Source organism: Urocitellus parryii, chromosome 2, assembly GCF_045843805.1.
Source record: "Urocitellus parryii isolate mUroPar1 chromosome 2, mUroPar1.hap1, whole genome shotgun sequence".
NCBI lineage: Eukaryota > Metazoa > Chordata > Mammalia > Rodentia > Sciuridae > Urocitellus > Urocitellus parryii.
Genome location: NC_135532.1, coordinates 194,295,169 through 194,316,336, shown reverse-complemented (window position 1 = coordinate 194,316,336; position 21,168 = coordinate 194,295,169). Strand labels below are relative to the sequence as shown.

The 21,168-nt window shown below is 31.8% G+C and overlaps 1 protein-coding gene across 1 annotated transcript in view; it reads right to left on the bottom strand.

The window, feature by feature from the left end:
- Window positions 1–21,168, bottom strand: part of Gbe1 (1,4-alpha-glucan branching enzyme 1) — a 261,346-nt gene that overhangs the window by 129,272 nt on the left and 110,906 nt on the right. Inside the window, exons 4-7 of the mRNA XM_026400300.2 lie at window positions 11,394–11,519; window positions 10,467–10,602; window positions 8,218–8,308; window positions 4,026–4,235 (exon numbers count right to left, since the gene is read on the bottom strand). Of these exons, the coding sequence (XP_026256085.1) occupies window positions 4,026–4,235; window positions 8,218–8,308; window positions 10,467–10,602; window positions 11,394–11,519 (563 nt within the window). The remainder of the gene's footprint in view (window positions 1–4,025; window positions 4,236–8,217; window positions 8,309–10,466; window positions 10,603–11,393; window positions 11,520–21,168) is intronic.

Sequence of the window (21,168 nt, the reverse complement as noted above, 5' to 3'; positions counted from 1 at the left end):
ATAACAGAGGAAGGCTAAAGATGGTGCAATAGAAAGGTCACTTCTTTGGCTGTTTCATGCTATAAAACCAAGAAAAGCAGAAAGGCAGCTTCCCAGCAAGGTGGTTGAATGAACAAAAGATTAGGGGGGACTTTACTGGAAATTAATATTGGATACTCAAAGCAGATCAAGGACTCAGGAGATCAAATATAATAAACTAAGGAAGAAATTTCCAGTGAGAAGCTGTGACCTCTGCCAGAGGCACAGCCAGAACAGTCCCTCCATTAACACAGTAAAGCAATAAGGGAATTAAAGGAACCCCCATTTGGGGGAGGACAGAGGTGTGTCTAGGTCTGAAGAGTTTAGAGATCAAAGACACTGCTGGACTAAACTATAAGATGCAAATCCTCATCACTCCTGGCAGTATGAGGAGGACAGAGGAAGGAATCATTTTGCAGCCATGACACAATGGGAGGAAAGCCAGAAGAGCTGATTTCTTACAAATCAGAGTCTGGCCCCAAAAACAAGCCTGGCAAACCCACACTGCATGACAGACACTGTGTCTAAGTGACCATGAGAAACTCAAGAAGGGAAAGAGGTTTCCACAGGGGAATACTGGTCATGGAAAACCACCTGGCTTCCCTGACCCCTCTAATCTGGCTGCTTGTAGGAAGAGAAGCCCTGACTATGAATTTGAAAAAGAGGGGGCTGGAGAAATTGAGTCTGGAGATAAAATCTGTGACCAGGAATTATGGGGTCCACAGGTGACATAGTAGACTAAGAATTGGCTCCCCCACCACTAGTGTAACCCAAAGGAGATTCCTGGGGTGCAGTCTTACAGCATGGACTAGAACTGCTGGAACCTGGAGGTGACAGATTTAAAATCTTCAGACCAACTGGCATTTGGCAAAGAGCCTAGAGCACACATAAGCCTAAACACTGCCCCCAGAGTTCCATCTCCAGGATTAAACCTCAAACCCTAGCAACCCCACCCTGAGAGTGAAGAAAGCATCACACTCCAGACCTAACACTGGAGAAGGGAAGCCAAACAACTTTTTATCTCCAAGGGAAAACCAATTCTTCAACTTTTCATTCAGAATATTTTCCATGGATCAGTTTATAGAGGACTAGGATGTCTAATTAGTATATTTCAGTTTTGTTTTGTATTCTTTTGACATTTTTCTACTTTTAATTTTTTAAAATTTCTACTTTATATTTTTTTCTCTCACTTATCTGTATCAATCTTTCTTTTTTCTCCTGCTAACATCCAAATTATTGTTGCCTTTTTCACTCATCCTTTAATTTTTTTCCTTCTATCTTCTCTCCTCCTTCCTCACAATCATCACATCCTACACCACATTTGTTCTTCGTCCACCATTCAAAATTGTAAACACTTCTGTAAGCTTACTATTTTTATTGTAGGCAATAACTGAATATATCATGTCTATTTGTTGTGACAAAACTGTAGGCTTCATAGCAGGACCTGTTTCATTAAAGGCTGTATAATGTTTGCATTGCTATTATTGTTTGTCTCCCCATTAATGGCAAGGTACTGTTGAGTTTCAGGGACACTATAAGTTTACAGCTTAGAAACTAAACTGCATCAGATCCATGCTGCTAGATGGGTAGACACACAAACAACATGAAAAGATAATCAGGATTTGGGATGTAACTCTGTGGTACAGCAATTGCCTAGGATGAGTTTCATCCCCAATACCAGAAGAAAAAAATAGCAACATCATACATTAAAACTAGAATACATTTTATTTACCAAAAGTGTACATCTGAGAAAGTAGTCAATTCAATAAAAAGGAAACTAAGTATTAAATAACTGTTAAATTTGTCCAATTTCTATAAAGAAATGTTCTTGAAAATAATGATCTATAAGCCCTTTAAATCAGATAACTTTAAATGTACTCTTTTGAGGTCTCATTGTACAGAAAACTACATTATAAGAAATATCTTTATAAACTACAAAATTGTTTTAAAATGTAATAATCTACCATTTGTGTATTTCTTATTTAATGAATAATTAATTAGAAATTATTTTGAAACATTAAAATATACCATTTACTATATGCATCTTGAAAGGTTCAGCTTTTTTTTTGAGAGAGAGAGAGAGAAAGAGAGAGAGAGAATTTTTAGTATTTATTTTTTAGTTTTCTGCAGACACAACATCTTTGTTTGTATGTGGTGCTGAGGATCGAACCCGGGCCACATGAATGCCAGGCGAGCGCACTACCACTTGAGCCACATCCCCTGCCCTTGAAATGTTCAGTTTTAAAGGATAAAGTCAATCATAATTCATCCAAAAGTGAACCAGAGAGTTCAATTAATTGCATTTCTTACACACATTCTACTTTTATAAGATTTACTTAATAATCACAAAATTAGCAAGGTTCAGTCCTTTTTACTTCTTGTGGATCTATAGCATAAAATACAATGTTCAAAAAGGTAAAATAAATAAAAAAATACCTTAACAGAATTATATTAGCTTCAAACTTTAACTCCTCTTATAATGAAATACATGAGAATAAGAATGATTAATTGATTTGTACCAGACTAAAGCAAGGCCAGGAAACCTGACACCCTCTTGTGTCTTTTCTCATATATTATGCTGCCTCAATTGACATGAGTGATTTCTATATGGTAATGAAATATAAAATAATGTATAATATTAAGAAAAGAGTGCAGCAAAAACATATAAAAGTCTTCAAATTTATGTTGAAAAATTGGAATTCTTCATTTTACAAAAGCATTTCTGAAGAATTTTTCTATACTGCCCATTTTCTGGGCATGTGTATGGTTTATGTATAATACAATATCCAAAAGATAATACATTAAACTTTTTAAGAACATTTATTTTAAAAATTAGTTTTAAAGGTTGAGTATCCCTTATCCAAAATGCTTAGGACAGAAGTATTCCACATTTCGTGTTTTGGGGACTTTAGAAAATTTCAATATAGAAAATGAGATATCTTGGGAATGAGACTCAAACTGAAATACAAAATTAGTTTATGTTGCACATTTACCTATTTTATACACATAGTCTGAATCTAATCTTATACAATACTTTTAGCATGAATGCAAGAGTTGGGTGTGAAATTTTTCACTTGTAGTATCATATCAGTACTCGAACAATTTCTGACTGTGGAGGATTTCAGATTTTAGACTTTCAGATAAACAGATTTTCAACTTATACATTAATCAGAACTTTGCTTGTTCAATTATAAGTGACATTTTCACTTATGATGAATAATGAATATTATTTAAAAGTATTTGGGGTTTTCTTTTAAATTTTTGTAATATGCTATTTAAATTTGATCACCTAAAATACCCTTCCATTAAGTTGGTCAAAAAAATTAGAATTGTGTTTAAACTTAATACACTGTTTCAACACTAAACCTTAGTCTATACTGGCAAAGAGTATGAACTGATAAATGTTAAATGTCATTATAGATATAAATTAATCTTTTATCTGCAATAAAAATCATGATAATATAATTAAGATATTGAAATATAAAGCATAGCCTACTGAAATGGCCTACTGAACACTACAGTAAATTTGTCATGATTAAGTCAACCTAAAGTAATTATCTTTTGGTATTCAAAAACAATTAACATTATAAAGTGTATATTTTAAATGAGATAAAATCTATGATTTATATTGAAATTTAACATAACTTATCATGAGTACATATGCTATACAAAGGCAAAATTCCTCTTTTTTGGTGGGGTATTGGGAATTGAACCTAGCAGTGTTTTTATCACTGAGCCTTTCAGGAAACCTTTTTATTTTTTGTTTGAGGCAGGGTCTCACTAAGTTGCTAAGGCTGGCTTTGAACTAACAATCGCCTACCTCAGCCTACCAAGTCATTGGGATTGCAGGTGTGGCCACCACCTCAGCTAAATTTCCTCATATAATTTTTATAAAATGAAAATAAGAACATTAAATAATAATGAGAAAGTACACACAAAATGAATTTAGTGAATCTCTTGAAATCCATTTTAAACAAAGAATACGTTTCCATATTATATGTACTTACTTGGAATAGGCAAACAATTTACTGTCCCAAAGATCATGAGTCCCTCTAGGTCCAGAATGAAAATAACAGGAATCAGTTCCATCAAACATATTCAATCCATCTTCTGAATTTTTTGAAGCATGGCTGTGTACCACATCTAAGAGGACTGTGATCCCCATTGAATGAGCTGTATCAACTAGTTCTTTTAGTTCTTCAGGTGTTCCATAACGACTAAAGGACACAGAAAAACAATATGACATTATATTTAAAACAAATAGCCAATTGATTTATTACTGTTCTTCTTGTTTTGTAGTACTGGGGATTAAACCTAGAGCCTCCAGTGCTGGCTAAGTGCTATAGCTACAGCCACAAATAGTCAATTGTGCACCAGTTTTTTACTCAGCATAGTACTAGATACTTTAAATATGCAAATACCATAGTACTTGACACATACAAATCAAAATTGCTTAGTATTTGTTATTAAGAAAATGTTAAGGGAAATAATATTAAATTAAATCATGATATTAATAGAATTATACACTAACCAAAATGAACATTTTGAGCATGCAAAATAGTTAAGATTATCTTCAAATATTCTGATTTTCATTTTCCAGCATAGCCAGTCATGGTTATTCACACTCACATATCTGCCCATTCCTTTGAATATGTACAGTTGAATAGGGAATACGGGGCTATCTGAGTATTTCTTTTTATGTCTATAGTGTCTTAATTAAAGCCAGCCCTCCAGAACTTGTTCCCAACTGGAATGCCTTCTTCACGTACCAGTGTACCAAGGGAAAGTGTAAAGTCACCACTCAAGCAGAAAAGATGGATAGATCACATGCATGTGTGTCTATGTTTAAAACAATGACCTAGTCTACATGTAAGAGAAAAATCACTTCCAGAAGAAAGCCTTTCTTAACTTATGCTATGGTTTGACACTACAGTCTTTCATAACACGAACTTTACCTCTTAAATAAATATTTGCCTTTGTTATTGTTTATGGCCTTGAAGTAGGGGCTATGGCCATCTGGTCTTTCATGGTTCAGTACAGGCTTTAGTAAATACCAAGTTTCCTCTAGTCAACTCCATTGAGTAGCAAGTGTCATCTTTTCAAAAAATAAATATGATCATTTTTTTTTATCTATTAAAAACCTACTGTGCTCCCACTGTCCTCAGGATGAAGACTACTGTTCTCCCCTCTCCCTTTTATTAATTGTGTTCTTTTTAGTTATACATGACAGAAGAATGTATTTGGACATATTACAATACATGGAATATAACTTTCCATCGGTGTTTCTATATGAGGTGGAGCTACACTGAACAAAGGAAAGTCATGTCTGATTCATTCTACTGTCTTTCCCATTCCCATCCCCCTATTATTATGGCCTACTGCACAGCCTATTTTAGTCCCTTCTAGCATGTTAGATTATCTTGTGATATCCTACCTCTCCCTTTCATTATCCCAGCTACATAGCCTTTTTCCCAGTACTGAAAAACGTGTTCAATAAATGAACATCCTTAAACTTTCAGTTATTCATACATTTATTTGTTGGCAAAATGCTTACCAAAGTTATCTGCCATGTGTCATGAAATGTTCTATGCTCTAGAGATATAGCAGTGGGCAAAATAAATATCATTGTCCTTATGAAATTTATATTCTAACTAGGATACAAATAAATAAGCAAAACACATAGAATGTCACATAGCAATAAGTGTTTTAAAGAAAAATAAAGAAAAGCCACTGGTAAAAGGGACAGGTTTTCCATTTTAAGTAGAGTTTTCAGAAGAAGTTTTAGAGGAAAAGCAATATTTAAGAAAGAAAGGAAAAAGGAGAACAATTTAGAGAGAAGAAGGAGTAGTAGGTAGAAGGGCACAGGGGCAGGAATGAACTAAGAGCGTCTGAAGAACAAATAGGCTAGTGTAGCCTCAGTGGAATTGTTGAGAGAGAAAGAGCAGAGTTAATAAAATTATGCTAGGTGCATACAGGAATACACCACAACGCATTCCAATTTTATATAAAACTCTAATGTAACAATGAAAATACAAACAGAAGACCAATTGAGTAAGGAAGGAAATCAAAGGGGTGGGGGGAGAAAAGGGAGTAGTACTAGGAACTAAAATGAAGAATTCTATGTTATATACATTTACAAATATGTCAAAATGAGCCCCACTATTATGTACAATACGATGCACTAATAAACAACAACAATAATAAAAGAATCATCAAAAACCAAGATGAGTAGCATCAGCTACAGTAAGACCTTTGGGTATCATTCTGAAAGAGACGGGGAGCTATCATAGAGTCCTGGGCAGGACAGTGATAGAATCTGATGTTCATTTTTTAATGATTGCTCTGGTCATGGAATTGGGGAAAAATTAGTGAAGGAGAAGGAAAACAAGGATAAATAGAGTGACCAGTTAAAGAGCTATTGAAATAATCCAGACAAAAGAGAACAGCAATTTGTATCAGGGTAGTAGCAATGGTGGCAGATGAGCAGCCAGATTTGGGAGAGATTTTGAAGCAACAGATGGTTAGGTTTTAGGGACAGGAATGGAACAGTCAAGTATAATGCCAAGATTTTGGCTTGAACAACTAGAAGATAAAAAATGTCATTTACCAAATTAGAGAAAATGGCAGGAAAAGGGAGTTGAAAGATAAGATGGCAATTTTAATTTTGCATACATTAAGCTTGGGACATGTATTAGGTATTCCAGAATAAAATAGACACTGGCTGACATTCACAAGAGAGGTCAAAAATTGAGACCTAAATCTTGAGAGTTGCACAGAAAGCATATTAAAGCTGTAAGAAGGGAAAGATACAGAACAGAATGGAAGCAAGAGCTGAGCAGTAGTACCAAAATTTGATGGTACAAGTGATAAAGAGGAGAAAGCAAAGAACTTAAAAAAGCAACAAGTGGCATGGGAAATACAATAGCAAGATGTTCTGGAAGTCAAGAAAAGAAAATACCTATAAGAAAGTGGAAGTATGCAATTGTGCAAAATGGTGCCAAAAGTTCAAGTAAACTGACTACATACTTAACAATGTAAAGGTCATGAGTACTCTTAACAAAAACTTTCTGTAACAAGGTAGAAAGAGTTCAAGAAAAAAATGGATCAGGTGTGGTGGTGCACACCTGTAATCCCAGCTAAGACTTAAAAAAAATAGATTCAAGGCCAACTCAGTAACTTCATAAAACCTTGTCTGAAAATTTTTAAATTTTCTAAAGGGCGAGGGTTGTAGATCAATGATAATACATCCTTGGGTTCGACTTTCAGTACCCCCCCAAAAAAGGATCTAGAATAGGAATGAAGGGTTTAGAGACTGTAAATACAGAAAACTTATTCAAGCAGAACTTCTTTTAGAGAGAGAGGAGAGAGAGAGAATTTTAATATTTATTTTTTTTTAGTTATTGGTGGACACAACATCTTTGTTTGTATGTGGTGCTGAGGATCGAACCCAGGCCGCAGGCATGTCAGGCGATGGCGCTACCGCTTGAGCCACATCCCCAGCCCAAAAGCAGAACTTCTTTAAAGAGAATGAATAAGTATCTTTTTTTTTTCCTGTCCTATGTTATCTACTTAAGCAGATTTAACTTTTCCCCCAACTCATCTTAACCATGTTTTAGATCTCAGTATCAACCTCAGTTCAGATCTAATCTAAGCTGTTCAGACCCTAATTCTATGCTTTTATAACACCATTTTCTTCTAAGCTCTAACAGTGGAAATCACAATATTTATGATTATTAATGTCTATATATCACTACACTGTAAACTAAGTGAAACAGAGACAATATTAGACTAGTTAAATTTATAGTCATTCATGTCAGAATGCTGCAATACATGGAATTCCTGAATATCTTTCTACCCAAAGAGCCCCATTTCTTAGATTTCAGTCAGAAAAAGGCAGAGTTTCTGTGACTATGTCCTACCAAGGGCCTCCTCAATAACCTTCCTATATGAGTAATATCTTTCCAGAAAGGATGGAAGCTCTTTCAACAGGAGAAAATTTTCTGACTAAAGCATGGGCCACCAAACATGTAACAGTTTCAGAAGTCATGCCATAAAAAGTGATATCAGGGACAACCTCTAAGGATAGATATTCAACTTCTATTAACTATGTTAATGCTGAAATAGTTTCTAAAACATGTAAATTATTAAATTCATTTTTATTTTTGATCCATAGAAAAATACAAAGACTTCCATTTTTACCTTGAAGCTGCAAAAAAGCTTGTGATTTGGTACCCAAAACTGGCATAGTAAGCATGCTCCATGATTGCCATCAATTGAATACAGTTGTATCCTGTGTAAGCAAAGGTCAAATAGGGATTCAGATACACATTTAAAAACATGAAAGGTCCTAAATTTTACAAGTAATCTAGAACCTTTGATCATCTAGAAAGTTCTGCTACTAAACATCATTTGCTTGTCTGGCCTCCTAACAAAAAACTGAACTTTTAGTTTCTTAAGAGCTATACACTGGCTAGCTATTTGAAATGTCTTCATTTTAATAAGCAATAAATGGTATGCAAATCTACTCTAAATTTGGCTTTAGAATATTAAATATGGCAATCTGCATATGCTAAACTTCAACTGTACTTGTAATATCCATATTGAAGATTATGAAAATTAAACAAAAGTAACTGATTCCATGACATATGCTTCTTATTTTGCCTTTTCTTCATATTTCCGCCATTTTTACTATTTAGCATAAAAATATCACAATCATTTTTTCTACAAAGCTTTCATACAGCTAGCTTTAATACTATTTTCCCCACATATAAAAGTACTCCATGCAAGTGTGCATGCATGCGTACACACCAACACAGACGTACAACACCTCCCTCTCTATTCAAACGTTTTACACTAACAGTAAGATGAAGTGACTCAAAAAGGAAGATATTGTATTTCAAATATCCATTTCTATGTATGTCAATTCTGTGACATACATAGAAACTTTTCTTATTGTAAACTCAATGTCCAACTCATAGAAGCTTTATAATTTTCTTAAAGGTTATATAAATTTAAATATTCATTACTATTTAATTTAAATACATAAGTATATTTGTAAACAAACAGAAGTGAAAATTAGTTTCATTTCTAGTGGTTGAAATCATGTAGTTTCTCGTGCACTTATTTCATTATATCATTAATAATGGAAAAATCAAAACTTAACAATCAGAATTCAGGATTTATACATCTAAAGAAGAGTACTTGCTTCTCCATGATTTTGCAATCTACTGAAAAGTCACTGCTATTGGTTTATCATTTAAAAAAATTAAATTGAGTCTTCCAGGCCTTAGAAAAATAGAAATATAAACTCTTATTCAGATTTTACAAGTCAATTACTACATATCATATAACAAAATAGTTTGTTTTATAAAAAATAAATATTATTCTTGTGATCAAATACAAATTTATAGTTTTAACATAATTTTGTATTATTAATCACACCTGTAATCATTTATGTTCTAAGTATTCAGCTAGGCAATTCAGACACAAAGGTGAATAAAAGAATCCTTGTGCTGTTGAACCGTCTATAAAAACTAGGTCAACACTAATTTGTAACTCTATAATGTGAGAGACATATTCAATAAAAAATTAATACAGTGTATATTAAATATAACTAACATCAAATTCTCCATGCATTTAATTAATTGGGGTGTCTGAAAATTTTATTTAACCATAACAGATAATTAAGATCTATATCTAACCAAAAACTTTTACTCTGACTTGCATGCCTTTCCTCTAGCAAAAATCTGGAGTGCCTAGCAAAAGCAGTGTAATTGAATGTATTTTATCTTCCTGTCTAGACAATGGAACAGGTGCTACATACACTGTGATTTTTTTTAAAGCATTACCTTTAAAAAGAAAAAGAACGGAAACAATGCATACTGAATCAATAATGCAGCAATAAGTGACTTATTCTCCTACTTGTTCCCATGAAGGCAGAGTTAGTGTCATTCTACTCCAATACATGAACATCTATCACAATGTGTCTCACAAAGATGTTCCACAAATGTGCATTAAGTAAGTCATCCAGATGGACTTTATACAATGCTCTGGTGCAAATTGAGTTCCAGGTACTTTACAAATGTAAGATTTCTTCCATAACAGACTAAAATGAACAGGCTATGATCAATGACCGCTTCAATTGATAAAGGTTATCTCCTGCAGAAAAGTAATTATGCTTACGTATTTATCTACAATTTTGGAAGTCATCAGTTCACATTACTTAAAATTGAAATTGGAATAATATCTTAAATTCTTATGCTCTTATTCCATTTCTCTTTCCTATACTATCACTATTACAGGGCAATTTGAGAAGCCTAAAATAAAATGCATTTCTATTACATACTTAATCTCTCAACACAAAAAAGAGACACATGTAATTAGCTTTTCTAATAAGAGAACAGACTCATTAAAATTTTATCTGAATAAAAATCACAGTTATTACTTACCAAGGTCTTTGATTCTTGGTAGTACATTGCAAGTAAAATGTTTATAAGAAGCTATTTTTCCTTCATGGGAAGAAATTCCCACATGAGATTCATAAATTCTTACACTTTTTGGCTTCTTTGGTCTGGAATGCTTAAACTACAGAATACAAAATATATATAGAATTAAAGCAAGAACTCAGGTATGCCACAAACTGATCAAGCATCTTAAGTAACTTGGTAAATAAACTCAGTCAAAAACTCTCAACTGTTCTCAAACATAGAAGGTATTGGTTATATTTACTATATTTTCTTTTGGGAAAAAAATCATGTTTGGTATTTTGTTAGTGGACCTATTTTAGACAAAAAACAAAATTATGTAAAGGTTTACACCTTATCACTGAGTGAAGAGCTGTTTTTTCTTCTAAGTCTTAGAAAATATAAGAATTATGAAATGCATACATAATTACCAAACAAATCATTTATTAATACTCTTCAATAAGTTAAGGGAGACAAAAGTTTGAAGAAACATTCAACCTTTGTCAATAATTCAGTCATAAAATTACCCTAACTTTTATAAGATAGCCTTCCCCATTTTCTGTTCCTCCTTAGGATCCTGCTTCAAAAAAAGGTCAGCGAAAATCATATATCTTTGAAACCTTTAATAGATTAGAAATTACAAATTAAAACACAACTTTATATCCTTTATAAACTGGTTAGTATAGATTTAGTATTTTCCCTAAGTGTGAGCATAGTATAAAACAAAATCTTAGCATACATTTTGTGGACTACAGATGATGGACTTTAATATATGTGTGGTTTAAGAGGAATACTATGATATAAAGTACTAAACCAGTGATGAAGAGAACACTTTGAACTTAACTATAAAAGATATCAAAGTAAAAATTAATTTTCCTAGAAAATATTAGAACAAGCATTTGTTGTTCTTACTTTATATGGATGTTCTGGATCCCAGCATATCCAATCATAATTCACATTACCACCTTCACGAGCCACATACTTTGCCCATGGTGAAATACGATACAAGATCTCTCCACTCTTGCTAGTAATAACTACCTAAAAAGATAATGAGATGTTATTGCTTTAAAACACTTTCAAAACTCTAAAATAATACTCTCTTTCAAGTAGGAAAGGAAAAACATGCTAAAAATTCTAGACCACCATTCAAATGTGCATCCTTAGAGAACACATTTAAACTCTATGTGCATTGCTTTCTTCATCTGCTATTACTATTTGATTCTTCGACTCATTTATAGCCTAGATATTTTACGATTCTCTGGCAATTTCCTTGATTGTAAACCAGCCAGTAGAGTGGATAATTAAATGTACAGTGGATATTAAAAAGATAAGAAGATTATTTGGAAACTGCTGTAAGTAAATCAACCAACCAAAAGGTAGTAGTAGTAGTATTTTCTATAAAAAGGGATAAGTTATATTATCACCTTCTTTTCCTTTTCATAGGAATTAATGATAACATTTTCATGAATCTAAGGAAGAAAGGTTTGAATACACACACACACACACACACACACACAAATACACAATTTCTAATCATTCTCAACTTCTTTTACCCAAGTATACCTCACCATATAAAACCAAATACTTTTACCATGGACATCCATGCTCATATTTGCATATGGTTATCACTGGTGTTTTCAATAATAAAAAATAATGAAATAAAATACAGTTTTGCTGAATCCAACATTTTAGAGTTAGTAGTGAATAAAGGACTTTGAATTTATCCAGTCATGTAAATGGAGCTTTTGAGTGACTGAAATTGTAGCTATTTCACAAAGTCATATTTTTATTAAACTTTCTAAAAGCAGAGTATGATCAAGAAATATTCAGATTAGAAACTGTATTATGATCTTAGCTTTGAAAGAGAATATATACTCCAGTCTGTCTCCTTTAATAGAGAAAAGCTCAAGTATTCATATTCTTGGAAATTAAATATTTGTATAATGCTTTTATAATTTAGAAAGGACTTTCACATTCATGTCTCACTTGATTCTGGAAAAACTTTATGACCCAAATATTAAGTGAGATTAAGTGAATTGCCAGAAGTCCCCAAATCATCAAGCAGCAGGGCCAAAAGCTGAACACGGAGCTCTTGCTCTGAACAGACTTCCATAGCACTTTCTTCAGAGGCCAAAAAGAATGAGTCATGGTTTATGCCAGAGCAGGTGGGTTAGTGGTGAAGAGGAATGAAATTATTTCTCCCTCTTCATTATGCCTTCTACTCACAAACACTGATTAAAGCCAGTGTGTTGCTACTATTCATCATCACAAAAGCATGAATCAGTAGAACCAATTCACTTCAGAAGTATTTTAACCCAAATGATATGTCCCTTCAGCATGTTTAAAACAAGGTACTCACTCACAAACTCAGACCATGATAAAACAAAATATTATAAATCTGCATAATCAATCCTTCTATTTTATAAATATGTCTACAACCAATCTAAAGGCAGAGATCATAAATGCATAATCATTTTTGAAGATGTCTGCCGAAGATAGAATACTTAAAACTTTAAGAACTTATACACCCTGAATATGACCCAACATCCTTTAGAACATTAATTCTTTTATGTTGCAATACACACAGATGTCTTCAGATGTTACCGATGATTAGTGCTGGAAGCAACAGTCTCTCCATTATCCTCTTACCCTCCTACACTTATCGCTGTGTATGCCAAGAATCAAGTCCCTATCGATATTTACTGGGGATCATTTTTTATTATTCTAATTTGTTATATATGACAGCAGAATGCATTGGAATTCATATTACACATATAGAGCACAATTTTTCATATCTCTGGTTGTATACAAAGTATATTCATACCATTCAGGGACCATTTTTTAGGATTGTGTTTGTAGCTGGCAATCCTGAGGAATAATGTCTTTCTCAAATATACAGCGTAGGCTTTTGTACTGCTTGCTATTAAAATAACGGTTTCTCAAAGCTCAACATTCCCCAACTATGATACAAACCCACCGTGTAAGTAGTAGCCATCTTACCCTACAGTGTTATCCCTAAGAGGCTTGGAAGACAAAGGGAACCAATATAAACATGATGCTTATGCTGCTTACTGGAATGCAATCATTTGTCATTGACATGAGAGTTCCATGTTTTTTGCCAGACTGTATCAAATGGTAACAGAAAAACTTCTAAATTTGTAGGTAGGGAAAAACCAAATTGCACATCTGACAAAGGATTATTTGCTCATCTACTGAATTATTTCAATATGTTTATTTCCAAAAGCTATTTCTCTTCCTTCTCAAACAGTTAACAGGATTGCTTGTTTGGATAAAGAATTTTCATTTTCCAATTTCTTCCTCCTTTCTTAGAAATAAAATTATAACCAAATGATATATATGAAAAATCTTTCTACTATATGTGAAAAACTTTGTGAACATCACATAGTTTATCTATTTTTTAGGCTCCTGAATTTTGGAAGTTTGTTATAGTACTTTGAACTTTCCTGAAACAGTTGTCTATAGGACAACTCACTTTGCTTTTAATTTTCTCTTCCTAAATTATTGAGACAATCAAATTAGAGACACATAGTAAATAAATCTGATTTTTAAAACATTACAATGAGAAAATATATACATATGAGTAAAATTATATGATTTTTTGAACTTAACTTTGCTTATGAAGCCTTTTTGGGGAAAGGAGGCAGAATGTCCTGGATTTTTATTATGTTCCAATGTTTAAATTCCAGATGCAAAGATATTTAGATAACAAGATTTTGTACCATTGAATTCACAACATCAAAATATCAACGTACAATGTATAGCAAATTTATCTTTCAACAGTAATAAATAAGTACAGTAACTGATAGGTAGAAGAGTTCACTTGATACTATCAAATGAAAAATCTTGTTCACTGCTAGTGAGTATAAAGTAGCATAAAACCTTTGAGTAGCAATTTAGCAATAAGCATCAAAAACTCAAAGAAAGTAATTCGAATGGTACGGCAATTCTAATTATGGAACTTCCCAGTGGAAATAATCAGGATATGCCCAAAGAATTACACCCTTGTCTATTAATCCATTAATTTTTGATAAAAACTAAATAATTGGATAATATATAATTGTTAAGAATGTATTATTGAATCATATTGTAAGTTACAAAATAATTCTTCCAAGTTATGAAAATAAATATATTACATTTTCCTAATGCACAAACATTAGGGGATCTTTTCTAATTTTTGTTGTTCAGATATAAGTTTCTATATTATCACTCCATTTCACTTGTATAGTTCCTAGAATCTAAAAGTATGTTGTATTAAAGACTGAAAATATATGAATTACATAATCACAATTGCCCAGCTATGCTATTCAAATTGTGTATCTTGTATATGTTAAGTACACTGGAAGTTTTTAACAAAATAAAACTTTAAAAATTCTATCCAATCACTGTGAAGGAATGTAGTATTTAAAAATGATATTGTGAAAGAAACACTGTCTCCTTTTGCTATGAGAAGAATCCTTCTTGGAAAAAGAAATGCTTCAAGTACAGTGAAAAGAAAAAGATATTGACTAAAACAACTATTAGATAGTATACAGGTCAAACAAAGGCATTTCTAATTCATATAACAAAATGTACTTCCTTTCTATCATTAAAAGTTATAACTGAAAAAAATTGTAAACATTCAAAAAATACATGTTTTGAAATACATATACTCATAAAAACAGCATATATATGTCTTCACCAACCAGATGAGATAATGGTCACAGAGTGCAGGCCCCATAATTTGCCAGTTGTTAACCCTTTAGTAGTTGGCTTATGCAGAGATCTAGAAGAAACAAGAAGGTGGTAGGTGTGATACTATCAAGGCCCTGGGCAATGACTATTTACCAATAATATCAAAACTATGTTTATTCCAATAATGAATACAACCAAACCAGAGTGCAATGCTGAGTATCAGTATTTCTAGACATGTGTTTGTGTATATATTTATATATATGCACAGAAAAAAATGTATACACATATATACACACATACACACACATATATACAGAAATACTGATGTGTGTGTGTGTATATTTTCAACAAAATATATAGTCATTCCTCTGTATCTGTGTGGGACTCATCCTAGGACTACTGTCAGCTTAGTTACCAAAGTCTAAATAAGCTCAAGACCCTTATATAAAATGACATAGTATTTGCATAAAACCTACACACATTGTCCCACACACATGAAGTCATCTGTAGATTACTCATTAATACCTAAAACAATGTAAAAATTATGTAGACAGCTATTGAACAATATTTTTAGGGTATAACAAAAAATATCAGTACATGTGAAGTACAGACACATTTTTCCCCAAATATTTTCAATATGAGGTTGGTTGAATCCATAGATGGAATCCACAGATACAAACCACCAAGTAAACACCACACACACACATACACAAAAAAAAAGAAATGTTTACATATACATACATATTATAATGTATTCTTAAGGAATATTTAGACAATCAGAATAAAAATGTAAAGAAAAGAATTGTTAGAGAAAATGCATAATGAAGTAGGAAAATTAGTGATATTCCAGAGAAAAATTAGATTATTCTACCAATAACCTGTATTCTGAAGAAATGAATGTTTTTAATGTTAATAAATAATATTATTTTTTTATTTTAAAATGCAGATAAAATTTACAATTAACAAAAATTTTAAATAGCTTAATTTAAACTGAATCTTTTAAATCCTCACTTTTTAATTCAACTAAAACTTTACTACTGACCTTTCAAAAAAATTAAGATCTACTGCTTTGAATTGTATTCAGTTTTACTAGTTATTCCTGCTGGAACAATATAACATTTAATAAAATTACATAAGAAAGAATCTTTTTGCCAGTGGGAAAGTGAAAATGTTCTCCCAAATTATTTCTACATCCTACTTCCTAGAATCTGCATATGAAATCTTATATGACTAAGAAGAAATATTTGTTGATATGATTAGAGTTAGCATCTGGAGTAATTTGAATCACTGAGGACCATAATCGCATATATCCATCCATAGAAGAGGGAAAAAGAGGGATTTTTTTTTTTTTAACATAGAGAAAGGAGGAGGCGGCCACGCACTCAGAGAGGGAATGGTCTGAGTGAAGTAGACACTAGCCAAGGAAAGCCAGCAGCTGCCAGAGCTGGAAGTGTCCAAGAACTGAATCTCACCTAGAGATCTCTGGAGGAAGTGTGGCTCTCCCAATCCCTTGACTGTAACCCAGTGATTTTTAACTTCTAGTGTACAAAACTGTGAAAGAACAAATTTCTGTCATTCAAAGCTATCAAATGTGTACAGTAGCCATCAAATGCTAATGCAGCCATGCTAAGAATAAAGCAGAAAATACTTAAATTTAGTTAAATTTGATCAGTGCCTGAAAGAGTTAAAAGGTAAGGCTAGCATAATGATAAGTCGAACGAACGTACTGTATCTTGTATTTATTTCATACTTTCAAAAAGTAGATGGATATGCACAAGACATTTCAGTGACCTTCACTAAACAATTCCTTGAGAATTCCTAAGGCAAACTCCTACAGAATAAACACTAATACATTTCAGAACTGATAGAAGACCCTTTAAAAAAGTGAACTTGTAATACATAGCATTTACTGCTAGCTTCTACACACATAATTATTTCAGAGATTAAACAAAAACAAATAATCCTTATATGATATACAGAAAGGCTGTAAACATACAAGATGGAAAAGTTAAGAGGCTATCTTTTATACTCATTATCTGACATGTTTTCTTCATTAAACAGAGATGAGACTACTTAAATAGATGATTAGTGGACAAGAAAAAATTTTATGAAAAAAATGCATTCTGAGTTTTTAATTCGAATGATGAATATCAGAAACATTCTCTGATATTAAAGGTATTTCATTATGAACTTTGAGTTTATAGTTCTATAAATGAATGAAGAAAACCAAGAAACCTATAAAATTTTTATTTCTTTTTTATTTATTCTAGTTATATATGACAGCAGAATGCAATTCATATTACACAAATAGAGCACAATTTTTCATGTCTGTGGTTGAACAAAAAGTAGAGTCACACTATTCATGTTTTCATACATGTATTAGGGTAATGATATCCATTTCATAATACCATCATGGTATTGGCACCAAAATAGACTTGTAGACCAATGGTAATCTTTTTTGTGGATACTAAAGTTAATATAGTTTGAAGATCTCCATCTTTGCTTCATAATTTATTTCATAATTTTCAATTACTCAAACAACTTTATGCAAGCTACCTGCATATAAAATAAATCTTGTCATGTCCTTTACATCTACCATGAGAAATGGGATTGAGACAAGTGGAAAAGAGATTAAATACAAAGTACATGTATGAAGACTTGAATTAGGTGTCAACATACCTTATATACAAACAGAGATATGAAAAATTGTGATATATGTGTATTAAGAATTGTAATGCAAAAAAGTACATGTATAATGGCATAAATTGACGTGAACATACTTTATATACAGAGATATGAAAAACTGTGCTCTATATGTGTAATAAGGATTGTAATGCATTCCACTGTTATCGTGTATTTAAAAATAATAATAAAATTAAAAAGTAAATATTATATTTTGCTCTTTTTTAAAATGGAAGTTGATCTAAGCAATAAATCACAGATCATCTAAAAAAAAGAGAGAGATTAAATTATTAAATTAATCCCCCTGAGTTCTTACCTTATGCAAACACTGGACACTAAACAAGAGAAAAGACAATACCTTTGACATAGTTGAACTAAGCAAAGATACAAATCAGATGAACTTCAAAATCAATAACCTTCTGGTAAATTTTCGTTAGTTCATAATATTTTAGCTTTGCATGAGATTTCTTAAAGCATTCCAATACCTCTTAGTTGTTTCTTTTTTTTCTTTAATAAGAAACTAGAAATCTTTCCAAGGTTGAATCCATAACAACAGTTTGAGTAGAGACAGTGAAGGGATTTCTCTAATAAAACTAAAGCTATTTTTTTTTAAAAAAAAGTCTTCTTTAAAAGGACTAAGTGTATTAGATACGAGAAATAAATCTATAATGTGATACTAATGGGTATCAAATAAAATCATACCTGAATTTCACAGAAAGAACACCCACTTATACAACTAAAACAGACTATTTTCAAGGTGCAATGCTCATAGCTATTTTGCCCTTGGTTTAATGCCAATTATAAAATTAGAGCTATAAACCCATTTCTGTAATGCTTACACATGGGAGAGAAGAAACTGCAGAATATTGTCAAAAGGAAATAAATGAAGATCAGCAGTTGCTTCTTCTAAAAGCAGGTCCTTGTTTAGAATAATTTAGAAAGACAGATGCTTCTGTACCTATAAAAAGAATTATTATCCCCCAAGGTTTACACCCAGTTCCCCAATCTTCTAGCCTAGTTAGTAAGTATTACAATTGCATTTTTTCCTGTCTTTTGCTTCTCCACTGAGGCAAAATCTTTAAAGACATAAAGAAACAACTAAGTAGAACTGATAAAGTATTTGCTTCATTTCAAGTACATTACCTGAACAAAAACAGTATAAAGAGAGGTCACTACAAAAAGAAAAGATCCAAAGGGATTATTCGAGATTTAGGAAGCAGTCATTGAAAATAATATCCCTGAGCAAGTGAGAATAACTACTCCTAAGTCAAAAGAAAAGGAACAATGCTGAGATGTTGTAATCGGGTAAAGATTGATTAGGTGTCTTAGGCTAGAAAACAAATGAATTACCCATGATATAAAAAATATAGGATTTAAACGTCCAAGATATTGAAAGATCAATATAGTAATAAAAGAAAAAAAACATGAAAAGGGGGAAAATCAGTGAGTTTTCATTACTGAAAAAGTGTGCTTCAAAGAGACTCATCCATGTGCAGTGAAGGCTAGAATTCTATTAAGTAAACAGAGTTATAATCTGGTATAATGCCAATAAAAAAATCTAAGAAGTATTTTCAGAAGTGATAGGACAGGGGAGGCACTATCATAAGATGAGCTGAAGCTCTTTTTAAATTATTTTATTAAGTATAATTACAAAAGTCTATCTGGTGATAAATTGAATCACTTAAAGAATGTGATTCCTAAGCAATCACTCTAAGTGCTATTTCACTGAAGTAAAATATAAAGTGTAGAGGGGAAAAAAAGAAATAATGCGACCACTAGAAATACAGAGAAATTCCAAAGAGTAGATGCCAAATACATAATTCTAAAAAAGTAAGCTCTTTTGAGAAAACATACAATTATGTATTTAATACAAACTGAGAATCAATTCTAAAGATATAGTTAATAACTATTAAAGAAAACTGTTAATGATGAGAAGAATTATTCCTGAATATTCAAATAGTCTTTAAAAAATAAAGTCTCATAGGTTTCAACACTACCAGTCTTCTCTATATTTCCTTACACAAAAGATCTGGGTTTTTTGCAGGTATATGTAGTAAAAGAGAAAGAGAACTGTACAATGATAGGGAAATAAATATACCTATCATGTGAGAAAAAGTGATGAAATGAACTGTATAATAGGAAAGAGATAAAGAGTAGATACAATTCTAAAGAAGCATTTGGATGACTTCCTGTCAACTTTCTTCAGCATTCTTGTAGATTATAAAACGTGGTCAAGTATTAAAGTGACCCTTTGATAATGGACTCAAGTAAAGAAGGTAGAAACAGTAATGATAAGTAGTGGTAAATTACAGAAGTCTTCACAACAGAGCTGTTTACTTTAAACCTTCTCAGTTCATGTATATTTAAATCAACAAATACAGATGCTTCATTTTTATGAAAACAGAACGCAAAGCCACTTGAAAACTTGAGCTTTGCTTTCCAAGTGTGACAAAACTGGAGAAATAGGAAAAACTAGTGAATAATAACAAACTAGTGAATATATTGCACTCAGTAAAATACAAGTCAAGGAATTACAAACCTAATTTCTCTGTGAGGTTGAGGAATATTCAAGGAATGAGATGGAGTGACCTATGACTGTTTTAAATAAAATCATCTGTCCTTCAGACATTTTTATTTTCCTAATTAGGGCATTCTGAGTATGGCAGGGAAATTTAATACTATCAACATATTATGATGGGTTAAGATGAATACACAGAAGAGTAGAAAAAAAACTTCAAAGTGAGGAGTGTTGAACATTAATTTTGACATTTAACATACACTTGCCTGTGGTATTCAATAAAAGAATTCAGTTTATATTTAAATGTTTAGATCATAAAAGATTGTTTAGTATGTACTTTGCCATGAGAAAAAGATTTCCTATAAACATACTCATTTGTTATTATTTGAAGGCATATTTAACCAAAGCACAAATACTTTTATTAAACATAACCAAAAATAATACCCACCTAACAAGACACAAAATATAATTTTCTTCATCTTTCTAGCATAGCATTAAAAGATCAAATATTACAGAAAAACTCACTTGAAAAAAATGGATGCCTATATAATTTTGAGCAAAAAAAACATAAAACAATTTTATTTATAAATAAAACATAATTCTAAAGAAAAATAAGAAGATATTTTCAATGTTCCAGAATTAGACTCATATTTAAAATCTCCTAGGTCTTCATTGAAGGATGAATGAATAAAATATTATAAAAGAAATAAGATATTTCACAATACATAGAATAATACAAAAATATTTTAAATATAGTAGATTTTTTCTTATATTTCACAATACATAGATATAAAA